General features: G+C 43.5%; 1 protein-coding gene across 14 annotated transcripts in view; it reads right to left on the bottom strand.

The window, feature by feature from the left end:
- The window catches only part of FGFR2 (fibroblast growth factor receptor 2), a 103,313-nt gene that overhangs the window by 50,844 nt on the left and 26,306 nt on the right, over nt 1-26,163 (bottom strand). For 11 of the 14 annotated variants that reach the window (XM_036828376.1, XM_036828380.1, XM_036828382.1 and 8 more), the window contains 4 exons: nt 25,297-25,563; nt 24,343-24,420; nt 13,396-13,565; nt 2,295-2,418 (listed from right to left, as the gene is read on the bottom strand). In XM_036828376.1, the coding sequence (XP_036684271.1) occupies nt 2,295-2,418; nt 13,396-13,565; nt 24,343-24,420; nt 25,297-25,563 (639 nt within the window). The remainder of the gene's footprint in view (nt 1-2,294; nt 2,419-13,395; nt 13,566-24,342; nt 24,421-25,296; nt 25,564-26,163) is intronic. The other 3 variants (XM_036828386.1, XM_036828387.1, XM_036828385.1) reach the window with 1 other exon arrangement.

Genomic DNA, 26,163 nt, shown 5'->3' with positions numbered 1-26,163 from the left:
GCCGAGATATGACTCCTGGTTCCTGGAATGGCCCCAACCAATGTTAATGAATGATTTGTAGATCTCTGCAAAGCCAGGATCCCCAAAGTCTGCTGTAGCACAATGATTTTATTCCCACAATAAATGACTTTTGTTCAAAATTAAGGATTTAGAACTTCTAGCCCCAAAACTTTCTTTCCTTTAATAGGAACACTTTCATGTCAAACTCAGGATATGCGAGGCCCAAAGTGAAATCCAAGTGGTGTGCTCCTCTTGGTTTTTTTTTTTTTTTTTAATTAATTAATTTTTTTGGGCCGCGCCATGTGGCACGTGGGATCGTAGTTCCCCGATCAGGGATTGAACCCATGCCCCCTGCATTGGAAGCGTGGAGTCTTAACTGCTGGACCGCCAGGGAAGTCCAAGTCGTGTGCTCCTTGATCAATAGACTTATGACACATCAATGCCAAAATAAATGTTAAACATTTTCTTCTCACATTTGAGTGTTACTTCTCTTTGTGTTTGTTTGGTAAAATATCTGTACATAGTGATTCCCACTAAGAAACATTCCACAAATATCTCTGTGAGAAAAGGCGGCTCTTAAAACTCAGGCTTTTATGAATATCTATAGAATCTATATTATACAAAATCCTTTCAAATTTCACATTAAGGCTTCTGAATAACAAAACGTTGCTTTTTTCACTGAACACTTACAAATGGAGATAAAGACTGTATCATGCTTTCTAAGGAAGAGTTTCTTACGGATTTAATTTAACCTGATAGAAAATTAAAATGGTTTTCTATTTAATTTTCAGTTAACCTAAAACTTCAATTAACCACATCTATGTAATTTGGTTAATCAAGCTTTTGCAAAGTTTCTTTAATGGCTCTTTGGGCAATTCAAATATCTATGGGGTCTCTCTCCTCAAAGAGTTTATATTTTATTGAAGGAGAAGAAATGCCCACATTTGAAATAATACTAAGGGCACACGCACAGGAAATGATGGCGGAAGGCCTTTGTTTATGGATGCACAGTGGGTGGGCATGAGTTTGTGGGGTTACAGAGGGTCACACTAAGGCAAAATGAATCAAGGCGAGACTGAGGCTTTAGCAGGAGTCAGCAACCTGCATGTGGAGATGTGCAAACCGATTAGGTAACCCACAGCAAGGACTCAAGGACAGGTGGCCACATTGAGAGTCAGGGTAGATGGCAAAGACAAAAGGTGGCTTCTACAAAGAAAAGATCTTAGCCCACCATCCCGAAACGAGATACCTCCTAGGTGTAAGTTTATCAATCCTCCAACAAGACAGAGAAACAGCCTTTCTTCATCAGTTACAACAAAACCCATCATAATAGACCAGACTTAGGAAGAAATTTGAGTTTCCAGGACAACAAGCTATGTTGTCTTAAGATATTTCATTAAAATAGCTTATTTAAGCACTTTGATAAAAAAAAGTACTCATAAGCCCATTAAAACAGTTCCCTTGGGCTTCCCTGGTGGTGCAGTGGTTGGGAGTCTGCCTGCCGGTGCGGGGCACACGGGTTCGAGCCCTGGTCTGGGAGGATCCCACATGCCGCGGAGCAGCTAGGCCCGTGAGCCACAATTACGGAGCCTGTGCTCCGCAACAAGAGAGGCCGCGATAATGAGAGGCTCGCGCACCGCAATGAAGAGTGGCCCCCACTTGCCACAACTGGAGAAAGCCCTCGCACAGAAACGAAGACCCAACACAGCCATAAATAAATAAATAAATAATTAAAAAAAAAAAAAAAAAACAGTTCCCTTTTCACGGAAGAAATAGCTTCTAGGAATAGACATTGAACTTGTAGTGTCTAATGACTTTCTTCTGATGGGACTGAAGGGTCCCTTGACGTTAACCTTCGTCCAACCAGCTATAAGCTCAGTCATTATAATACCTTTTCCTTTACTCTTCAGCCAGCATTATACAGTTGCCCTTCTTTCAGAAACAACGTTCTCCCACAGCCTAACTGTACCTTTCCCTGCACACGCTAACATTTTGCAGAGAAATCTCAGCTTCCAGAACATCAGCACATCTCACACCATATCCACGTTACACAAGATGAGGCTTGGGAGCCAAGGGGATCACGCAAAACACATGAAACTCAGCCAATCAGGAAACAGAACATTGTCAAATGACAGAAGAGTCCTTCCCAAATGATAGCGTGTATTTAGAAAGAATGAAAACAAACCAAGTCTCCTGAAAGCACGGGGAGAAACAAGACTCACTTTCACAATTTCAAATGAGTCAAGCTGCAGCAGGCTGGCACGTGGCTGCCACTGGGGGAGGAGCAAACTCACCAACAACATCGAGGTGGTACGTGTGATTGATGGACCCGTAATCGTTCTCCACCACGCAGGTATAATTTCCTTTGTCGGATGGGACCACGCTTTCCATGATAAGGCTCCAATGCTGGTTTCGTACCTGCAAAGATGAGAGTCAAGGTGGTTATTGAACAATCTTAGTACAGAACACCAGGCGCTTTGCTTTCTTGATTTAAAAAGAAGTTGAGGGAGACAAGGAAGGTAGAGAAGAATCACCTGAATTCTAAATTTTCCTCATAATAAATACTCAGACTGGTGACAAAGGAAAACAATAATTATCATCATGGTGAACATCTGGCAAGCTGACATCGTCATGTTAAGATACAAAAGAGTGTATGCAGTAGGTCTGTCACTGTCATGGGTTTGAGGGGTCCTCCAGGAGCTGCCAAGTGGCCGGGGAACCTAATACTAACCCACGGTATCAGTGCCCCAGGGCAGGTAAGCCTCAGACTGCTCAACCACTGGGAGCCCTCAACCCCTACGGCACCAAGGAACTACGTAGAGCTAACGCCAGTGAGCACGTACTGTGAACCAGGCACTTTCCTGAGCGCTCCTTTCCACCTCAGCTAATATAACCTGAACTCTCCCAAGGAGCCCACAAGGTAGGTGCTGTTATTGTTCCTGGAAGCTTCTGGTTTGAAGTCCTCTTAGATCCTTCCCCACAGCGCTTAGATGCTGTCAGGACATCTCAAGAAGTTTCAGCTGGAAACATAGGTCTGCCCCTCCCATCTCTGGCTGAATAGATGCTACATGTTCCTGAGATACACTCGGAATTTCAAACATGGGAGCAATGAATCCTCAGGAAACTTAAGTTGTGTATCCATCTGTTTACAAACTCCTTGAGACTTTTCAAAGGTAAGCAGCACGTGAGAAAATAAGTTTATTGTGATTCTTACCCTAGTTCTGTCAACATGCAAACAGACTAGATTCTAAGGTTTCCACCTTGCTTTCAAAGTATTTCAATAGACTCAGGCTTTCAAGCAAGCATGATTTTTCCTTATCAAGGCCAAAATGCAGATTTCATCTTTCAGGTTCATGGCTTTAATATTTCTCTCCAAATCCGTATCACTCTTTAAAGGCATTTTGGACAAGGCATTCTGGAGAAATGGAAAGAAAAAATAAAAAGCCAGGGCCTACTCATCTTATTTCAGGAATTCCAACTGACCTTCTGAATGATTCCCTGAGCACTGCAAGTGTTTTCTGCCTTAATCACATAAAAAACTGATAATGCCAGCAGAGCCTGTGCAAGCACATGAGTGATTCAAGGAACTAAATTAGAGAATAAAGAAGATGGTCTCGTGAACGCTCCATTATAAAAAGGGGAGGGCAGAGCAGCTGTCCACTTTGAAAAGCAGAGCCAACAGAGGTAACAGGTTAGAAGAACACGCTATAGTACAACTCTTTTCATGTCAGCCGTTCAGTTCAGCACAAGCCATCACTGCAGAGTGCAGTTACGGACGCTGAGTCCAAAAACAAGAGAGCTGGTCATCACTAACAGTCTTAGGAAGCATCATGGGGGTGAAGGCTGGTTTCTTCTTCTTAACAGACTACAAGCCCCGAATTAAGACTGAGTTCCGAGCAGTCACTTTGCTTCAGCTGCTGCCTGAAAACGACTCCCCCTGTAAACCATGGAGGTTGTTTCAGTCTAAGGTCCTAGAGCCGGTGATGGGGTGTTCGTCTCACTGTCCCAGGTGAAATGTCTGCCAGTAAATGAACTTGAAGTCATCAGACGTACAATGGAGAGAGTCTATTCTCTACATTGGAGAAGACTCACTTTCTGCTCTTGGCTGGGCCACAGACTTTTAGGAGAACCAAAACAAGAGGCTGTGTCTCCTCTTGGGATAAGCACCTTCTCTGCAGAATGTAGAAAAGGGATGTTCAGAAAGAGGAGAAAATGTGCATGCTAAAACCTCCAGTTTAAGAATTCTCTAATGAAATCCTGCCCCCCTGGGGGCCACCCTGGAGCTGTAGGCTCAGAGCACGGAAAAGGCAGGTGCTAGCTCCTTGATTTAACTCGAGGCAGATGAACCCACAATGAGACCCTCCCTCTCCACAAGCGCTCAGGACTATCAGGAATGGGACCCTCTTGGCCTCTGAGGAACCAGTCACGTGGAGGGTAACTCGGGCCCTGATGTCACCAAGCCACGTAATCCAGCATTTAGCCCTGCTGTAAATATTCAGTTCTTTGAGCCCCTGCTCAAATGTCATGCCCATAAGCCCTTAATCATGGCTAGTGCCTGTCTCTGGACCCCATCCAAACTGTCAGTGTCTTTCTTGGGCCTGGATCCAGATTTGGCACAGAGTGGATTCCAAATGGAGCTGAACCTGAACTGTGAAGGCAGGGCACGGTCTGCCTCTGCCCAAGACATTAAATCTTGGCATATACAGCCCCGCATGCCACTGTCTTTTTTTAACCCTAGGGCATATGGTCAGCTCCAGTCTTTCGTCGGGGCTATGGCATTCCACCTAAGATCTACAAGGGCATGTGCTCCCTGGATATTTACTTCCTAGAGATGCACGACAATAATGTTAATAAGTTAACATTTATAAAATGCTTTCACAATGAGAAACACATTTACCAAACAGGGTGTTTCTGCCCTTCCAGAGACCTTGGTACTCAATCAATATTGCCCCATACAGTGCTGTTAATATTTATTTTCTTATACCGTGGCTCCAGTATTTGATTCCTTGACATACCACCAATCCCAAATTTTATGAGCTGTGGCATTTTCCAATGGATGCCCTTGGAAGTCTCCAACAGGGAGACTATTTGACACTTTTGTAGGGGACATCCTACCATTAATTACTGGTTGCTTAATGACAAGCTAAGAGACTACAAACAGTAACTCTACAAAGATGGGGAACAGAGGCACAAAGATTTCTGTGCTTTTTTAAACACACCATTTCCATACCAAGATTCCGGGTAAACCTAAAGAAACTACAAAAATGTAAGATGTCATCTTCAACACGTTTTTCTCAATTCCTCGGCTTTTTAATGCTCCATTGTTTCTGCCACTTAGGTCAAATGAACATAAACCATCTTTGGTTGCACAGAAGAGGGAATGTAAATACTCAATAAACATATGAAAAGATGCTTAACCTCATTAAGGAGCAGGGAAATGCAAATTAAAACAATGATGAGACACTGTTATTCACCAGTTGATTAACAAAAATTAGAAAGATCAATGTCATTGAGTACTTGGTGAGGGTGGAGGGAAATAGAAACTCAAATTGATAACATAAATTGAGAAAAATCTTTCTGTAAAATAATTTGCTCGTACCCATTAAAATTAGCAACACACATTTTTTTTTTTTTTGGACCCAGTTAATTCCACTTCTAGAAATCTTGCCTACACAGAGAAGAGCAGGATTACTTCAAAGCACATAATAAAATTGTTGCTTCAAGCACAGTTTGTAACAGAAAAAAACTGGAATCCACCAACAGGAGACTCATTCATAATGAACAGTTTATTCCAAAAGAATAGCATACAGTCATTAAAAATTTAGAATGAGGTATTCTTATGTTCAGTCCTGGTAAAATATCATTAATAGTTACTGATGAATGAAAACAAGTAGCCTGAATGCAAATATGTATATTCATGATTCCACTTTGTAAAAAATACACACACACACACACACACACACACAAGACACACACATGACACACACACACAACCTTCTAGGTGCATATAGGCCTGAATCTGTAAGCATGACTTGTATACAAGGTAAAATCAGAAAGAAAATGTACTAAATTGTTAGTGATTTACTTTATATAATTAAGTAGTAGGATTAAAAATGTTTACTCTTTTCTCATTTTCACTTTTCAAATTTAAACATAAATCTCACACACACACAACAAAAAAAGTGAAATAAACCCTAGGGTAGTAGTTGTCTTGTGGCAGAACCACTGCATGTGTAACTCTCCGGCAGACAGACCACGAAAGCCAGGGAGAAGAGAAATCCTGCGTTAACCAACACATGCACAATCCCTTCTTTTCATTCCTCCCTGTGGCTAAATCTTTGTGGAATTCATCAGTATTTTTCATCTGCCAAGGAACAAAATGAGAGAGCATGGGGTTTCAAAACTATGTTCACTAAAGACTTCTAAAAATAACATTTCAATACTGAAACCAAACAGACTGAAGCTAATGGCCTAAACTCTCTTCTTACTTGTAATCCAAAAACTGGATCCACAAACATTCTACACCCTGTCATTGCAAAGACAAAAGGTGGCCCAGACAGGTTTTCTCGGAATTCCTCAGTTACCTAAAGCCTCCACGTTGCACGCAAAAGCCCTAGCCTTCAGATGACAACTGGGAATGTCGATTGAGTTGGTAGGACACCAAAACACCCAGGTGAAAGGTGAAAGGTCAAAGACCCAGCTGTCACCTGGATGTTTGCTTTCCACATTGCAAAAAATTCTGAACATTTCCAAACACCCAGGTGTTCGATAACAAGCAGAATAAACAGCCAGAAGCTGGATGGAAAGTTTTGCTCTGTGCCAAATCGAGGAATGATGTGTCCACATGATGGTAAATACCCCCAAGACTTCCTTCCACCAGTATCAGGGCTCAAATTATGGAGAAGGACAGCACTCCCTTTTAACCCTGGCCTTCATAAGGTGCCCCATGAACTACAATTCAACATAGACCAGGTGTCATGAGGATGCATAAAATCTTACTAGCCCATGCCAGATCCCCATTTTCAGCTGGTTCCTGGGGGACTCCAAACCATCCCTCTGGGATGTGTACATACAAACTGAGCTTACATGTGCCAAGGGCTGTGGTACATGCTGCTTCCTATCACCACGCAGACCTGGAGACAAACACCTGTTTAATGCTTAAATGCCAAGAAGTTTGCTTTTTGGGCTGAGAACAGGGCTGGGTGAGCTCTGATCTTTGAGGGCCAGTGGCAGAAACTCTTCCCTCTACTCAGTAAACAATGGATCTCTCCAGAGAAGGTGGGAAGTGAATTATAAAATGCAAGGCTGTTCTCTTCTATGCCTGTTCCCTGACGGTGCCCAGAAAGGTGCTCTGGGGACCAACTGCCAAAAGGGCATCCACTGCCTTTTGAACTTAACTCTTTAAAAATGTCATGGCCTTCTTTAAAAAGCTAAACACAGGATCACCATATGATCCAGCAATTCCATTCCTAGGTATACACCCAAAGGAACTGAAAGCAAGGACTCAAACAGATACTAGTACACCAATGTTCATAGCTGCATCATCCACAGGAGCCAAAAGGTGGAAACAACCCAAGTGCCCATCAACAGATGAATGGATAAACAAAGTGTGATATATGCATATAATGGAATATTATTCAGCCATTCTTTTAAAAGAAGGAAGTTCTGATACATGCTACGACACGGATGAACCTTGAACGTATTAAATGAAGTAGCCAGATACAAAAGGACAAATTTCCTATGATTCCACTTATATGGGATACCTAGACAGGCAAATGCAGAGACAGAAAGTAGATTACAAGTTACCAGGGCCTGGGGAAAGGAGGAATAGGGAATTAATGTTTAATGGATACAGAGTTTCTATTTTGGATGATGAAAAAGTTTTAGAAATCAATGACAAGTTTTATGTTATACTTTTACCACACACCAGAAAAAAAATCTCATACAGGTCATGGAAGCTAGAAAAACAGCATGATACCCCTCCCCCCCAACTTTACTCTCAACAGTATACCTTGCATCAACTGATATTTATATGCTCTTGGGAAGCCATTACTATCTACGTGTCTTTCATTTATCATAACAGTGTTCTGGGTTTTTTTTTTTAACAAAACATGGAACCATATTTGAAAGAAAGCAGTTTAATAAGAGCATGAACTTTGGAGCAAAAATTGCCTGGGTCCAAATAACAGCTCCACCACCTAGGAGCCCCATCTGTAAAAGGGACAAAAGAACAGTGCCCACCTCTCTGGGCTGTGCGGGGCACAGGGTGCCATGTATACAGGAGGCACCTGGAACAGTCAGCACACAGGTGAGCAGACAACACACGCCAGCAGATACCAACGCACACCTGCTTCTCATCACAGTCTGCTTGATCTGACATTAAAGCGGAAGTGTCTTGGTTGAAAAAAAGCTCAACCAATAGAAATATATTAAAAAGCACATTAGTAGTGATTTTTCCAAATAAACATACTTTGGGGTTAAGCATTACACTTAATAACCTAGAAAATGTAAATCTAACCTAACCATCAAAACAACCAGTTCAGCTGTGATAAGAAAATAATTTTTTTTCAGTTGTCTTTTCTTGGACCTGAAATGTACTTGGAAACTAATCGTCCATACTCTACAATGCTTCCTTTCCTCTGCCAGGCGGCTCCGTGGGAATTCTAACTTCTTGGACGCCGCGGGCTCTTGTGCCAATTCTATGGCCATGTTGAGGGAGAGCTTTATCCCATGATCTCTCTTGGGTCTTATGCCGTTAGTACGTGGCTTGAAAGACGGTTTTTAAGAATGTTCTTCTCCTCTATGCCTAAATCATTACCTAGGAATGAGCTAGTAATTGAGGTGGTCTATTAATTCTCTCAGTCATCTTCTTGCTTTTCTACATTTAATTGTAATCACTGCTCAGAGCCCTACTAAATATCTAGCCTTAAAGGCAACCTCCTTATAAAAAAAAAAAAATCTGTGCTGTTGTTTAAGATGAAAAATGGCTGATGCTGCATTATGGTTATGCTACACAGGTTTTAGTGCTGGAAAGGATCAGACGTTAGAGATTTCCTATCCCATCTTCTCATCTTAAGGATAGGTGATGTGAAGCCCAGAGAGCTTAGCCAACTTTTTAACTGATGTTAAAAAGCCCAGGCATCAGCACAATTAGGGAGATATGGTTTTGCTTCAAGTCATGCTTTGTCATTATATAACATCCAACCAGCCTTTGCCCACATACTAAGAAAAACAGTAATTTGACTCTTAATAACCTAAGAATGGCTCAGCATGAGTTCTTTGATAAATAAGACTGAAACACACAATACCAAAGAGCTCTATGGGCCATTTTAATTAAAATGAGCTTTCTGTCCTGTTTCATAATTCTCTTTGACTTTGTTTTGGTTTTTTGTGTTCCTTCTCCCTTCAGTGGCCACATATGCATAATACAGTAGACCAGGGCCAAAGTACCCAGCCCATAAACAGGTAGAAACAGCTAGACAGACAGCTGGGCCACCAGAGCACAGCCATGGTTTATGGAATGAGATTTATGAAGGAGAAAAAAAAAAAATCACAGAAATGCACACCAAAAAATCACAATTTTGTTTGTGGAAAATTTCAGGTCTTGCTTTCTGGAAAAATACATCTTGGAAAACTTGTCACTTTGCTTCTTCATTAAATAAAAGAGCAAAGGGACGGGAATGAGAGGAGGGGTCATTTGAACATCAGTCGGGCCCTCCACGTGAACTATTAGGTCTCGGCTTTGGGGGGAAGTGCCGAGGAATGGAAACTACAAACCGTACAATACGGATCCCTCAGGTCAAATGTTCAGAGACACAGTTCTTTACAAGCGTATGTAGGTAACAAAGAAAACATCAGAGGGAAAAGCCCCCATTATGACCATGCTCCCCACTCTGCCCCGGAGCCCAGCCCAGCAGGGGTGGCCCTCAGGTGGAAGTCCACCTCTGTGACCTTTAGTGACTTCATGGCCTAGGAACCCGGGGACCTGGGGTGGGTCTAACACGTCATTAGCAAGACTTAGGCTTTAGGTAACTATATTTTCCCAGGAGAGAAGAGATCTCTGTCTTTTCAAGTCCCAGAAGCCCGTTGGGCTCAATGGAATTTCTAAGGGTGTCCCGTATTCCCAAAACGAGTGACCAATGCCACAACTGTTGTGAACCCAGGTTGACTACCCTTGCAGCGATGCGGCAAGCCCCCAGGCCAGTCAGGCCCACCGTCCCAGCCTCTTTCTCCAGAGAGAAAGGCCAGCTGGGCAAGAGATGCACCCTCATCCCTGCCGGCCGGCACTCCCCACCCCCGCTCCAAAGGTGTAATACTCTCCCTTTTGTTTGCCCTTTTCATTGAAAAGCAAAACAGAGTTTAGATTTTTCTCCCCACACACTCGAATTCCATTCCTCTTTCACTCCAGAAATGACTCCAACATCAAACAACAAAAATACTTTGGTCATCTGTGCCTCCTCGGGAAGGGGCTAGAGGTTCCTAGTTCCGCTTTTAGGACATAGCTGCTCTTCATTTAGTGGAATGTTGTCATCAATAATCAAAACCGAACTGCACCTGTTAAAAATCAAGCAGCGTTTCCTCATTCGGCACCCTTAGTCTTCCAGCGTATTTGTAATCACTAATTCAGATTTGCAAAAAGCTCCTTACCCATAATAATGATGTTGGTCCTATTTATTTTGAGACCAGGAGTTTCTGGAGGCTCACTGACCCTTTGCACTCATTTCCCAGACTGTCTTAAGGAAGGAAATGAGTTAACCACCAAGATTTTGACCACCCTTCTTATACTTAAGTTGTATTTAAATAAATCATTGGAACTGCATCAGTTATGATTTCAGAGAACGTTTGGTGGTTAGAACAATCCCAGGGGCCCCGATTTTAGTGGTTTAACTCTTCCTTTACAACCAGCATCACCTAATGAAATCTCTGTCTATTCATTCTTTAAAAAAAAAAAAGCCAACCACCAATCTCATTGTACCAGTCTAAGGACTGAACAAAGAGACAAATCGTTCTCCTGCTACTGCTTCCCCCAGTGAGCAGGAGTCGCAGAAGACAACCCAAGTATTTCTACTCCACAGCTTCAAAGGCATCCACCTTCCAGCAGATGTGTTTCACATCTGTTTCACACATAAACTGCCCACACGTGCGCTTAGAAATTTACTCGTAGGCTTTCCCAATTATCCTCTGGGTTTTGGCTTCTAGAAAGTAATTTTTCAATGTTAAAACAAAAGTCAAAAATTCTTACAGATGAAAATACTAACCCTTTCAAGATGAGTAACTGTGTAGAGTGTTTCGGGAAAGGGCTCCAGGGCACTTTGTGTGGAGGGAAGCCCCATGTGAGCGCAGCAGGGATGGGACAGGGACTCACCTGCCATCTAAAGTGATGTTGCTGTGTTAACACAGGTAAGCGGTACATCAAGGAAAGTCCTCCTGGGTATCACACTGCTGCCACCAAGAAATCCTCTCCCACATGGTTCTTAAGGACCTGGGGCCTGAGTTGATGCATATTCTGTTTCATCCACTGTGCAGGTTTCTCCGATGCTCCAGTGATCCCCATGTCTCCTGATATTCGTGCCCTCAATAATCACCTCCCTTGGTGACTTACTTAATGGTAGAAAACAGCAAAAGTGGTGGGAAGGCACTTCTGTGATTAGGTTACTAAGGCTGTGACATCTGTCTTCCTCATACTCTCCTCTGTCTTGTCTGTTCCCCCTCAGGAAGCCAGCTGCCATGCTGTCAGCTGCCCTATGGAGAGGCTCATGTGGCAAAAGGGTGGCCTCCAGCCAACGGCCAGTGAGGAACTGAGGCCCCCAGTCCAACAGCCTGCAAGGAAGTGAATCCTGACAACAACCACATGAGTGAGTCTGGAAGCAGATTCTTCCCCACTGACCCTTCAGATGAGACCCCAGCCTTAACTGAAACCATGATTACCATCCTGTGAGAGGCCCTGAGACAGAAGGCCACCTAAGCCACACCTGGATTCCTGACCCATGGAAACTGTGAGAGAATAAATGCTGTTATTAGAGCTACCAGGTCTTGGGGTAATTTGTTACAAGGCAATGGGTAACTGATACACCCATTCATGTTCCAAATGCACCAAAGAATTTCACAGTAAGGTTCCTTAAGTCGTCCTCATACACTAAATCCGTAAAGTTCTCCCCTTCCACACTAAATGATCTGGAGGTTCCATATCACTCTTCTGAGACAACCTTCCTTCAAACTCAGCCTAGAATCCTTTCCTGATCTCCTTTACCTTAGTCTCCCAAGGAGCCAACATCACCTCTCTCTGCACATCCACAGCACAACATACTCTTCTAACTTCACCCATATCAGTGTCTTGATTGCCAGCTCTTTTGTCTGCCTTCCTGCTGGACGAGGAGCCCCGATAAGCTAGGGCCGTGCTTTGCCCAGAGCCTAGGACGGTGCCTGCTACGAGGGCACTCGATCGACATTTGCTCAATGGATGAACAAATGCCTCAAGAGGCATCTTCAGGGAAACGGCTGTCAATTTCAATCTCCCCAGTGAGTGATGAGACTATATTTCACCACATTCTGTAATGGGCTCTTCAGAATCCTTGAGGATGGAGGACAGGGAGATTGCCTCTGTCATCTTGGAAGTGTTCTCTCTTTTTTTTTTTTAATTTTATTTATTTATTTTTTTGGCTGCATTGGGTCTTCATTGCTGTGCACGGACTCTCTCGAGTTGCGGTGAGCAGGGGCTACTCTTCGTCGTGGTGCACATGCTTCTCATTGCAGTGGCTTCTCTCATTGTGGAGCACGGGCTCTAGGTGCACAGGCTTCAGTAGTTGTGGCACGCAGGCTCGGTAGTTGTGGCTCGTGGGCTCTAGAGCGCAGGCTCAGTAGTTGTGGCACACGGGCTTAGTTGCTCCGCGGCATGTGGGATCTTCCCGGACCAGGGTTCGAACCAGTGTCCCCTGCATTGGCAGGCGGATTCTTAACCACTGCGCCACCAGGGAAGTCCCGGGAAGTGTTCTCTCTTAATAAGTAGTATTTCATACCCCAGTCTCTCATCCAAGTCCATCCACTATTCATACAATCCTGCTCAGATAGGGCAACTGTACTTACACTTCTCAAATTCTGCTCCAGTTTTAGTTTTACAGACCATAAAACATATAGAAAACAGACTCTCAACTTTCAACCCTTCTATTACTAAACTCTCTTCATATAAAGAACAACACAAATGGGGACTGTACTTTAAAATTGCATGCAAGTCCAGGGTAATTTTTTTAAAATATCAAACATGGAAACGATCAATTATGATGATTACTGATTTTTTTTAAAAGAATATTCCTTCTAGTTCCTGCTAACTTTTGACTACTTAAAAAAATAAAGAAATAAAAATTTAAGAAATAGAATATTTTGAAAGCTTCATTCTACCTTATAGCCGCCAATGCGATGTTCCTGCTTAAATTCCTTCCCATTTTTCAGCCACCGCATCGTTGGTGCTGGATTCCCCCCAGCTGGACAGCGGAACTTGACAGTGTTGGCTGCTGGGACGGCGTGCAGCCGTTTTTCCATCTTTTCTGTGTTGGTCCAATACGGTGCTCCTGTTTTGGAAAATGACATTATAATGTACATAGATGGATAGCTTCATCTCCATCATTAAGCTCCTAACAGGTAAGATCATTTTCTTTTGCATGTGAACGATCCGACGCTTTCAAAATCTTTGGGTAATATTTACATTAGGGAAACATTTTCTGAAGTCTGATCCAGCTGGCCTCCCAGAAGGTCCCTGGAGGTGGGCTGCTTGATAGTTTATAGTTTATGTCTATTAACAGGGAACCTTCTCTCCCTGTTCTTAGTGCCAGAATATAAATTTATGAATCATGTTTTAAAATGCTACTTTAGACACACAGTGACAACACACACCGTAACAACAGCTGAGTCCCCCTCAAATATATCATTTTAGATCACCACACCTATGAAAGGATCACATATACACATAAACAAGTTGTGCCCAAAAGCCACATCAATTTATCCATTGGCGCTTCAAAGGGTAATCAATAGTATAACTTATCTCAGTAGGGTAAAATAATTCAGGGAGGCATCATTAATTTCCCAGCACTTTATATGACAAGTCAACAAGCCATGTTACAAAATATGTTTTAATTTTTAAAATGAAAAAAAAACACAAAGGTTTCCTTCCTCTCCAATGGTGGTTGTGAATGCCATAATCCTACCAGCGTGTCTAAGCAGGTAACTTAATAGGAAGCTGCCAATTAGACATTAAAGTTGTGCCCTCTAAGTAGCCCTCAAAGACAGGGACACTAGTGATTTTTTAAACTCAAAGGAGGAGACACCTTTTTCAATTACCACAGGAGGGACATTTTTTCTAAATTAAAGTCACAGCATCAATTGGGAATACTGCCATAAATTCTTCAAGCCTGCTAATAATGGCTCATGATGACCACTATTGACTGGGTGCTTCTTATTTGCAGACAAAGCCCCAAAAGCTCTCACGTGTTTACTGTATTAATCCTGACACAATTCAATTATAATCCCTGTTTAGGGATGGGGAAACTGAGTCACAGAGAAGTAATCTGCCCACAGCCACAAAACTAGGAAGAAGAGCAAGCAGGATTTGAGCCAAGGCAGTTTGATTCCAGAGCCCACTGTCTGTCTCCCCTACCTACTCTCCAAAGCATTGGAATCCATGCCTTTAACCTCTCTGATGTGCAGGACGGGCGTCCAGAACAGACAGCCTCGGCTGAAGGCACACTGCCTCCGTTATTACTGCCCAGGATTTCCAATGAAATCTTATACAGCAATTTAACTTTTCACATGCGTGATTCTGTCTTAGCAAACAGGTAACCAAAATCCCTGTACCCCCCACTAAAGCGTCCATCAGCAGGGCCCTGAACATCCTAGAACATTCTAGAACACTAAAATTCTTGAAGACTGATCCATAAGTGCTTATTTCTAACAAGGGTTAGACTGAGCAACAGCACACACCCTCCACAAAGCAGAAGCAAAAATGGGCGTAGGAAGGGGCTTTGTCTACGATGCAGATTTAGAAGTTTCCTCCTCTGTTCTGTGGATGACACAGCTCGTTCCTGGCGAGGTAACAATGCCCTTCACTTAACAGCCAGGCCGTCATGGTGGAATCAGAAAGTGGAAAAACTGCATCCAAAACACCTACCCTTCTTTGACTCACCCTTGCTCTTGAAACCTGCTATAAAAGGTGAAACAGGGATTTCTTAACAGGGACATGCTGTATCTTCTTTATCCTTCTGCTTATCTAAGTGTCAAGGTGGTGGGGGTATAGGTGGTATCGACATGATGCCAAGGCAGAGCAAAGTGAGGCAAAACTTGTCGGTCATGTGCACCAGAGACAGAAAGCCCAGGGGGAGGGCGGGAGGGGAGCCGGGGGAGAAAATAGAGCTGCCCTTCTTTCCTCTGAATCCAGTTGCATGTGTAATGAGTAGGCAACTTGGTAGCCACTTGACTTGGGGTGTCAAATGCCCATAAACACACCTATTCTTTTGAGGGTTCCCCAGGGAGTACTCGATTCCTATTTATCACAAGTCTCCCAGGGCCTGGCATATACTGAAACAATTTCAATCATCTTTCATTTTAAAAGCTTCTACTTAGAAAAATCCGTCCACAGCCACTAAAAAAGAAAGCATTGAGAGCACAAAATAAATAATGAGCTTTGTCGCTACACAAAGACTTTTACAAATCTGACCTAAATGAAAAGCATACCTCATGCTGTCAGGTGTCTGCATTCATGTTATCTGTTTAAGTAAACACAATAGCCTATTCATACGAATTAGCTAAATATTAATGTAGTAGCTCTTTCAGATACCGTCAATTACAGCTGCCCTGATCCTGTGGAATGTCTTTTCATTTTTATATACAAAGAAATCAACAGACATGTGCTTACGTACCAACAGGCATGATTTCCACGTTCCCTATGTTGAAAAGCAGGACTGAGCGTTAGCAACTAGGAACGTTGCGCTGCTTCTCCCTCGCTGGGCTAAGCTGCTGGTGAGCCTGCAACCCACATGGGGATCCCCAGACCACATGGGCCTGTGCGGTCATGGCCTGTGGCAGTAGCACACTGGCAACCAGCACCTTTTTCTTGGAGCCTGAGGAATTATTTAGGACAAGGGTGAAAGAATTTTGTTGGAATTTCTGGTAGGTAGCCACTTCCCTGGGGTGAAATTTCAATCATCAAAACTGCACCTATAAAATCTGCTTGTGCAAAACAGACACACAGCCATGCTTCTCATCTAAAGTCTGTGGGCTAATTCAAAAAGGGTCGCGTACCACAATGTTCATTGCAGCACTATTTACAATAGCCAGGACATGGAAGCAACTTAAGCGTCCATCGACAGATGAACGGATAGAGAAGATGTGGCACATATATACAATGGAATATTACTCAGCCATGAAAAGAAATGAAATTGAGTTATTTGTAGTCAGGTGTATGGACCTAGAGTCTGTCATACAGAGTGCAGTAAGTCAGAAAGAGAAAAACAAATACCGTAGGCTAACACATATATATGGAATCTAAAAAAAAAAAAAAAGGTTCTGATGAACCTAGGAGCAGGACAGGAATAAAGACGCAGATGTAGAGAATGGACTTGAGGACACAATGAAGGGGGAAGGTTAGGCTGGGATGAAGTGAGAGAGTAGCACTGACATATATACACTACCAAATGTAAAACAGATAGCTAGCGGGAAGCAGCTGCATCGCACGGGGAGATCAGCTCGGTGCTTTGTGACCACCTAGAGGGGTGGGATAGGGAGGGTGGGAGGGAGACGCAGGAGGGAGGGGATATGGGGATATATGAATACTTATACCTGATTCACTTTGTTATACAGTAGAAACTAACACAACATTGTAAAGCAATTATACTCCAATAAAGATGTTAAAAAAAAAAAAGAAACCAGAAAAAAATTTTAAAAAAATAAAGTCTGTGGGCACCATGTTTCTCATCTAAAGGCTCAGAGATCGCAGGTGGGTGAGGCGCCATGAAATCTAATCAACAAAGTAGAAGCCAATCACCTACATGACTGTCACTGGAAAACTGAATTCACAACATTCGCTTTCTCTGAATAACGGTAAAGCTTGGCTCAACAAAAAGGGCTGTCAGGCCAAGTTTTCGACGTTCCCTGAGTGGCAGTGATGGGTCACCACCAACCCCGTGTCCAACACCACTCTGGGTGCTAACATCACACAGGCACGATGTACTTTCATGATGAGGCCTTCCTTTAAGATGTCAAGCTCACGAATTTTTTTAAGAACATAATGCTGGAGGGGAGGAGTTATTTTATTATTTTACAACGGCTCTTTCTGAAATAAACTAGTTTTATGGAAAACCTGAAGAATCTGGAAGGTCCAGAAAAATAATTACACTGTAGGAATAGCCCTGCTGTGTTTCCATCATCAGTGGCCTATGTCCTCTGCGAACTCTTCCTGTCTTCAGTATTTCCTGCTATGTTTGCAGTCTGGACACATGGAAATGCCAGGGTCCCCACCCCAAAAACTACAATGCAGCTGGAGAGAAACAGGGACCAGGCTCCCAAAAAGCTCCTCTACCTAATGAGGCCTCTTCTATCCCAAGGCTGTGAACAGCATTAACAACTTTCATTTGGAGGAGGAGCTCACTTAACAAATTAATGATCTACAAAAGCAGAGAAGACTCTAGCACACAGTAGATGCTCAATACGGATGGCCAAGGCCACATCATGTTGCTTGAAAGAGGTGTACGGCATCCACTTTGTATACCTTCCCTGACATAATCTTAGGGATATGTTTAATAGAGATGGAATTGTGGTATAAACCCCTGATGGCATAAAACATGAATCATACTTAAATCAGGAGTAAATAAGTTGACCTAGATGATAGGTATGGTCCCTTCTGCTCTGACACTCTCAAATCTTCTGCTGTAGCATGTAGCAAAAGAACGACATTCTCTTAGTCATTAAATACTCGTAACGAGAGAGTTAAGGGAACAGTAAGACCTAGCCAAAATAAATAAATAAATACAAGCCCATCATCAAGGTTTAGCGTATTTACTCATTATCATTTTCTACACTGAAACAGATACTGTATATTAGTAATAATACCCAGTAAGTAGAATTTTGATTTAATACAACAGAAGTCTCTTAACTTGTGGCTGGTTAAGCAGATTTATAACCCCACAGAAACTTCCCTCAACGTTCCCTCAACACAGCTTTTCTTAACCCCCCTTCATCCCACAATAAAGATTCATCATTCCTTCTCTGGTCGTCCACCATTTTCTCGGTTACTTATGTCTGTTTCCATGCCCAGGGTGTTCCTAGACTGAAATATATTCCTCTCGATGTCGGCTGACCAATAAGGGTAGATCACCTGGAGCATACAGCTGGAGCCATCTTCAGACTATGAAGCAGGCACTCAAGTGTTTATTGAACAGATGGATGGATGGATGGACAGACCAGATGGACAACTGTTAAAAGCCTGAGCTATAAAATGAGGGAGCTGAACTGAATGTTCTGATAAGGCCCCTCCCAGTTCTAACATTCTTTCCAGGTATCTATCTATATTCTACACAGATATTGATTCTGTCGACAAATGATAGGATCAGAGGATTTATTTTGACCCTGCAACCTAAACCTAAGGAGAAAACATGGGCTGCTGAGCCAGCTCCCACAAAAACTCTTACGTATCCCCACCCTGACATCTAAGGTTTATGGTCTTTTCTCTCTCTCTCTCTCTCTCTCTCTAACCAAATAGAGAGAATACAGCCTCGTGGTTTAAAGGAAAAACACGGACTCAAATTACCACTGTACCAAAAGGGACCTCAGTGACCATCTGGCCCAACGGCTGGTGTGATCAATGTCATCCAGAAAGGTTAAGTGATTTGATCAAGGTCACATGGCCAGAGGCTGGGCTGAGCCTAGACCCAAGTCTCCAGCTCCCTGAGCAGTGCTCTTTCAACCACTCCATGCTGCCCTTTGAACTCTCCCATGGTAATTAAGTCAAAAGTTCAAGATTTATGTGAGCTGTGGCCGCTGATGACTGCCAACTGTATTTTTATTGATGTAAAAAAAAAAAAACAACAGCCTGTTTCAGCTCTTAGATTAAGTCTCACAAACTCTCTAAAGCCTCACTAAGGCCTCTGTCTTAAGTCTATAATTAGTGCCTTTAAAAATATCACTAATCAGGACATTTCAATGCTTTGACCCCTGATGAGGGAAGGAGGCACGTCTCTGAGAGCTCTACCCCATCCTTGCAGTAGACTGCAGTTCATCTGTCTTCAGTTTTGCACAGAGAAAGAGAAAACAAATCTAACAAAATATGGAGATGTCAGTGAAGGTGTGACTGTGGGGCTCAGGGGGGCTTTATTTGAGAAATCTCATTAAAACAACAGCTTGCTGACCAACGAGGCATTCAATAAGAAATACACTAAAACAAACCAGGCAAGTGACCCACGTGTGAAACACCTAAGTCCACTGGGAGACCAGTTGCTTGGGGGAGTTCCCAGGCTCTGCCTTCAAAAGAGAACCCGCTAGTGGCCCGTGATGCTGCTGGACCAGAGGGGAGGCCGAGAAAGACAAGACACTCAGTCTGGCCGAATGGATGGGACATCATCACTGGCCTTTGTGATAAAACACCCAAACCAACTTGTAATGAGGTTTTCACCGCAAAGGTGTTTCAAAACCTTTAGGCAGCTTGTACATTTTCTAAAAATTTGTTTTCTTCAGTTCCTGGAAACTTCAACACAACTAAGAAACCAGCATTTACCAACTTAGATACGATCTCTTCCAAGGAAAATCCCAATTAGAGCCAAGGTGACGACGGCGAACTGTTACTATCGGCAGGTCTATCAATGAAAGTTCAGAATCTCAGGCCAAGAACCTTCATTTTCCCCAGTTGCTTACAAAAAAAAAAAAAAAAAAAAAAAAAATTGCCTTTCTCCCTAATATGGAGGATGGGCAGCTGCAGGTCTGAACGAAAATAAAGCCAAAATAGAAAATTACCTTCTCTCTCTTCACTCAATAGAAAGAACCACTCCACCTGATACAGCTGTCTTACTATCAATTCCCTCTAGTTAAGCAGCCAACCTGAACCTTCTGTCACTCATGCCCTTCCCAAGAAGTCAGTCTCAAGTTCTCCAGAGACAGTAATCACTTAAACACAAGCCGGAGGTGATAAAAAGTACCTCGAAAAAAACGGACAGACGTGTCTATTTATTTGCTGCCAGATGACCCATTAAGATACCTAGTACCTAGGGAAGGCAAGGACCAGTTAAGTTACGCTTTTTCAAGCTAAAGCACAAAGCTTGAACCTTTTCAAAATCCTCAACCTGGATGCATTTCAAAAATTAGCATTTGAAATCACAACTTTCTGTCCGGAGAAAGTCTCTTTCACCAAAGGGCATATGCAGCAGCATTATCTCCTGGCAGCCAGGCTTGTAGTGACATCACAAGGTTGTTCCACTCAGGGAAACGTCTAGCACTGGTCAAGTGTGAGGTCATCAGCTAGTCAGCTGCTAAAGTATGACCGGAGAATGCCCTTCACATCTGTGATGGAAGAACTTGACTTAAAGGGGGGGAGGGGGAGTCAGATCAATCAAATCAGCCCATTGCAGGGATTTTCAAAGCACGTGCAGCAGGATGTTAATAGATGCTATATTTTAAAAAGGGTCTTATGGTCAATAAGTTTGGAAAACCCTGGGAAAGGACAAAAAGAAACAGATGTTTTACTACAGAACTTCTCAGAGCTTGTAATAGGCTGATAGACACTGTAAGTCTTCAAGAAAGGTCACAGTATGAGGTATTTTCCAAATTCATTTCAAAATACAACTCATTTTTGGCAGAGAATTATGCTGAACTAGGGTTCCAAGGGATACTCTTTGAGAAACACCGGCTTATTCTCTTAATGTACAAACCAAACCTGAACGCTGCTCTGTTTTTAATGGGATCCGTAAAAGATATACGTGAGGACGGTAGTTCCACAAAATATTCATTCAACGTCCAGGATAGTCCTTACCCTCCAGAAGCAATCTACCGGAAAAGGCGGGTCTGAGATAACTACGTGACACTACACGTGATACAATGTACACTACCTGTGATACAACAGAACCCGTGAACAACAGTCAAAGCCACTCAATAGCCCAGTGTAAACAAGGAAATCCTCTACAGAGGAGCCCACTTTTGAGCTGGGTCTCGCAGGATGAGGTAAGGGTTCAGATCAACCTGAACACTGCAGTACACTCCTATAAAAATCAAATCGGACCTGGAGGTTAACGGATACCAGTTTCACGGCCAAAATGCAACAATCCTGCCTCAAATTTTGACTGTTCTTTTTGCCATTATATTTGACTACCATACTTTTTGTACTCTGTACAGAATCTAAGAAGAACTCTACCAGGCAGATAAGCTTGCCTTCTGAGAGTTAACTGACAAAATTAGATAAACAAGAATACCAGCAATGAGAGTAACCTACAATCTATTTTTGGAGTCACTTGATGGAGAAGTAACATAGACCAATCCTAAATGAGAAAAACCCTTCTCAGAGAAGCTCAGAAATATCACTGTCAGCACAGGGTTGCCGGAGCATCATTTGTTAACTTCACTGAAGGGGAACTTTCAAACACACCCCAGTGGCATCTCCAGGCGATCAGAAGGCACCGAAGGAATCCATTTGGACACATGAGTGGTTTCCAGGTGGCTGAAAATGCAAAGAATTCGGTGCTTCTACAATTTTCCCTATTAATCAGGTCAGGCATTTGACACTCGAGGTGGCAAAAAATTGTCTTAATGGCAACATCCCCTTCCCCGCCTTGCCAATTACCCCGGCCATGGCATTCCTCTGTCCACACAGGCCACAGCTGCTTAATCTCAGACGCCCCAGGCTGCACCTGTGAATCAGACCGGCCTAATCACACTAACAGATGGCAGAGGCCAAGCAGCCAGCTAAGAACTGCTATCACTTTAAATCGCATCTAATGTTTCACAGGCACCAAACAGAGGCAATTCCCGACAGCAGTATCTGCCTGGTACAGCTAACACCAGCCCTTAATCACTGCAGAGCACCCACTTCGGGGCAGAGTTGGTGTCATTCGAGAGCTAATTACAAAGAACCCAGGTTGCAAGGTGAAGGCACGGCAATTCACTCAACGTGGGCTGGCGTTTCTTAAATGCAACACTCTACTACTACCTGGCCCTACCTGGGCACCGAGCAGTCAGGACTAGTATTCAGGATGAAAAGAGAGTCATCAGAGAGAGATTCAGTTCATTTAGCCTATCCTGCTGTTACATTTTATAACTTCCTGCATATTCCGGGTAACATGCTATTAGGCAGGGGACTGATCACCAGAACAACGCAGTTCCCAGGCATGCCCACAGAACCGCGCTGAATCTGATGTCCCAGTCAACAGCAATGGCTCCCACGTGCGGGTACCACTTTAGAGCCGTAAACAACTGTGCGAGCATCTTCCCTTCACCCCCGTCATCACCCTGAGTACTGGCAGAGGGGCGCTGGGATTAGACATGCCACAGGCCTCTGACTGAACTGCAGCGCTGCTTTTGGCTCACTGAATCACACATTCCCAATGAATAAAACACAAACAAACAACTCCTTTCTCCACCTTATCCGGTCCCTGGGGGCACTGACTGAACGAACCAGCAGCCAGCCCAGAGTCGGCCCAGAGCAGACCCTTTTCATCACTGTCAGGGTCACTGATTCTCCTGCCAGAGCCAAAGAACTAATAAGAAGTGAGTGGCATGTTGTAACGTACCAGCGTTTTATTACTAAATCGCAATGATAATAACGACCTCATTGGAAGGCTGGTACAAATCACAGCGGAAGACACTTTCACTCGCCTTATTACCCACTGTTTTACCAACGAGATCGCTAACGATAAACTCCTTCTGGAAGCAGATGTGCGTGTGCGAGTCCCTAAGCCAGTGGTGCTCACGCTTACTGTGCATCAGAATCACTCCCAAAGTTTCTAATTCAGCGGGTCCGGGGTGGGCCCCAAGAATTTTCATTCCTAGTAAGTTCTTCAGTGACGCTGACGCGAGTGGTCCAGGCCGCAAGCTTTCTCTTGCCACAGAGTGAAAACTATATAAGCCCAGATACCTCCCTTTTTGCCTAAGCTGCTAGGAGACTCAAGAGACAAATGCAGTTCCCCACTAAAGCAAAACATTATCCCAGGTGCCGGACAACATGGATTTTCTCTTCTTCCTTGAAAAAGCCCTGGGTCTATTTTAATAACGAATTATCTTATTATTTAGGCCTTGTTTAAAGTTATTAAAGTAATATCCTTTTGCGAAAACGTAGAATACAACATCTAAGCAAGGAATGCCAGTGACCAGTGCAAAATCACTTTGGAAATATTCCAACCATGTCATTGGAAAATACAACTTGCTATATTTGATCTTCTTTATTGAATAAACACTCACAAATATTCTTCTGAGCAATGTACAAATATGAACTCACTAATCCTCATAACCCCAAAAGATACTGTGATTATTCCCATTTTACAGATAAAGAAACTGAGGCACAAAAGTTAAATTACTTGCCCAAGGTTACCCAACTCAGCAGTGGTGGAGCAGCATTTGAACCGAGGCTGCCCAGCTCTGAGAGGCCACATTCTCACTCACCATGTAAAGGCCTCCTAGTGTCAGTTATGGCAGTGCTTTAACTGCCTTTAAATATGCAAACAGCGTTTGTTGCCCCTCTTTTCTATATGCAACGTAAGACACACTTCCCTTATTTCTGCTCGGCAAGCAATGATGTTTCACAAGGTCATGGTTTCTCAACCTTGGCACTATCAACATTTTGGACCAGATAATTCTTTGTTACGGGGCTGCCCTGTACATTGTAAAGATGTTTATTAGCAGCATCCCTGGCCTCTTCAAAGCCACTAGCATCCCCCCCTTCCTGTGCTGAGACAACCAAACATTGCCCAGTGTCCCCCTGGGGAGGGGGAAGGAGGAGAATCACCCCCCGTGGAGAACCACTGGGACAAGCCAAGCACCGTCGACGGTTATGAAGAAGATCAGGATGTTACATGGCTCTACTGGCTTTACATCTCCAAATAGTGAGAAGCCAGAGGAAAAAGGAAAACCAAGGAAAGAAAAGTCATAACTGCTTTCAAAAGAAAGTGGCCACTGACACAATAAGAAAGAACAAACAGTAGAGAAGGGTGTACAGTAACACTGGTTTATTCTCAGATTTGAGAGTCAAGAGAGTAGACACAGCGGAGAGAGGTGGGGACGGCAGGCAACAAGCATCCCGAACAGTCGACAGGGAGACAGCTTAGAGTCAGGACTTCCCACCGAGCTCTCCTCTCTCGGGGACCTTCGGAGACAGCCATTACTTACTCTTGCTGTTACTGTTCTCACTGACAAAATCCTCCGAGCCATCTGTGTCGTCCTCATCATCTCCGGATGAGATGGCATCTGTATTCAAAAGAACATATCCATGGTTGTGTTTTTGCAAAGCCAAAGGTTGCAATCATCTACAACTTCGTCTTTCTGGAAAGGGGATTCAACAACCCAGGAACCCAGGCAAGAAGTCTGAGACCATGTTTAGTTAAGATGGTTTTAATGGCTTAAATTTTCACTCCATGATGATGGTTCGTCTATATTATGATTCTCAACGTTTTTTGCTTTCACATTATTTAAACATGCTATAAAATTGGATATACTGAAACTGGATTTTAAGCTTCAAATGGTACTCGAGTCCCCAAAGAACTTACTGATTGTGTAATATCCAAAGATTCTTTCCAACACAACCTTTCAGCACTCGGGGTCTCCTTCAAGAAAGGAATTAGTCGCTAGAAAAACTTAGCCCCCGTGTGGCCTTCTGACCGTTTACTAATATCCTGAAAGCGGAACTTTAAACTTGGCTGCAAAAGGGGCCCTGTGCAGTCCCTCCTCACCACATGGAAGAAAAGTCAAGGAGAGAAACTCAAATTTTAACAAAAGGAAGCAGAAATCTTCAGCATCCAAATTTCAATTCTATGTTCTAAATGCCAAGGATGCCGGTGGTACGGGGGTAAAAAAAAAGATGTGTTTTTACTTATAGGAAAGTGTGCTGTCTTAAAAGAAAAATGTTACTGTGCACATGAGAATCCTGTCATTTTTAACGACCAGCCTCTCTGATATACCAGGTCCCGTAGAAGAACTTCAAAAACAGATCAATCACAAACCGTGAAGTTCTGTGCCTGGCATCCAATTAGCAGATCCCACTATGATTTCACTTGTCCAATAACACTTTACCCAGAAGAATGGCTACAGAGAAGAGAGAGAGCAGCGGCTGGCAGGCCAACTCACCTGTGACATTGACCATGAAGTAGACAGTCTCACTGTCTACATTCCTAGCAGCAGTACAAGCATAGAGGCCGGAGTCTCTAGGCGTGGCACCTTTTATCTGCAAGTACTCCCCAATTAGCACTGTCCTATTGTTGGGCCCCAAGTGTACCCCATCCTTAGTCCAACTGATCATGGCGGCATCTCGCAACAGGCAGCGCAACTCTAGCGATTCCCGGGGCGCAGCCACGTAAACTTCTGGTTGGGAGATTTGGTATTTGGTTGATGGCTCTGCAGAAAGGTGGGAGAGAGAAGACGGAGACAGATGGGAAAGAGGGAAAGGAGAGAACGTCCAACAAAGGTCAGTGGAGGCCCCTTGACGCCCGGGAGAGGCAGTTCATGCTTTGCAAATGGCCCCAGGGGTGTCTACTTCTCCTCGCACCCCCAGAAGCCGCCCTCGCCAAGGAGAAGAGGAGCATCCAAAACCAACCAGAGGAAGCGCCCGGCAAAAGCTGCCCCACTGGGTTTCCACAAACTGTAGAGCGTTAAACACAAACCCCAAACCCAACTTGGAAAGACACTATCCAAGAAAACTCTGAAGTCAATTATCAATCCAAAGCCTGCTTACACTGTAACCCCCGGGAAAGTCTATCATTGTGGCGTTTTTAATCTGTGAGAACGTGTGCTTTACCAATGGTTTCATTCCACATGACTGCACGGCTGTGTACACACACACGCACGCACACACACCCCCATTTATTTGTGCTGACTCTGCCTGTTGTCACAAATCTGAGCTTCTTAAAAAGAGGTGCCTCAGACTCTCCGGCTCAGATCAGAACACGGCTGGCCTGGAGACTTAATTCTGTGCTGGGTGAGCTGGGATACACTGCT

Source organism: Balaenoptera musculus, chromosome 16 (genome assembly GCF_009873245.2).
Source record: "Balaenoptera musculus isolate JJ_BM4_2016_0621 chromosome 16, mBalMus1.pri.v3, whole genome shotgun sequence".
NCBI classification, from domain to species: domain Eukaryota; kingdom Metazoa; phylum Chordata; class Mammalia; order Artiodactyla; family Balaenopteridae; genus Balaenoptera; species Balaenoptera musculus.
This window is presented reverse-complemented; position numbering and strand designations above follow the sequence as displayed.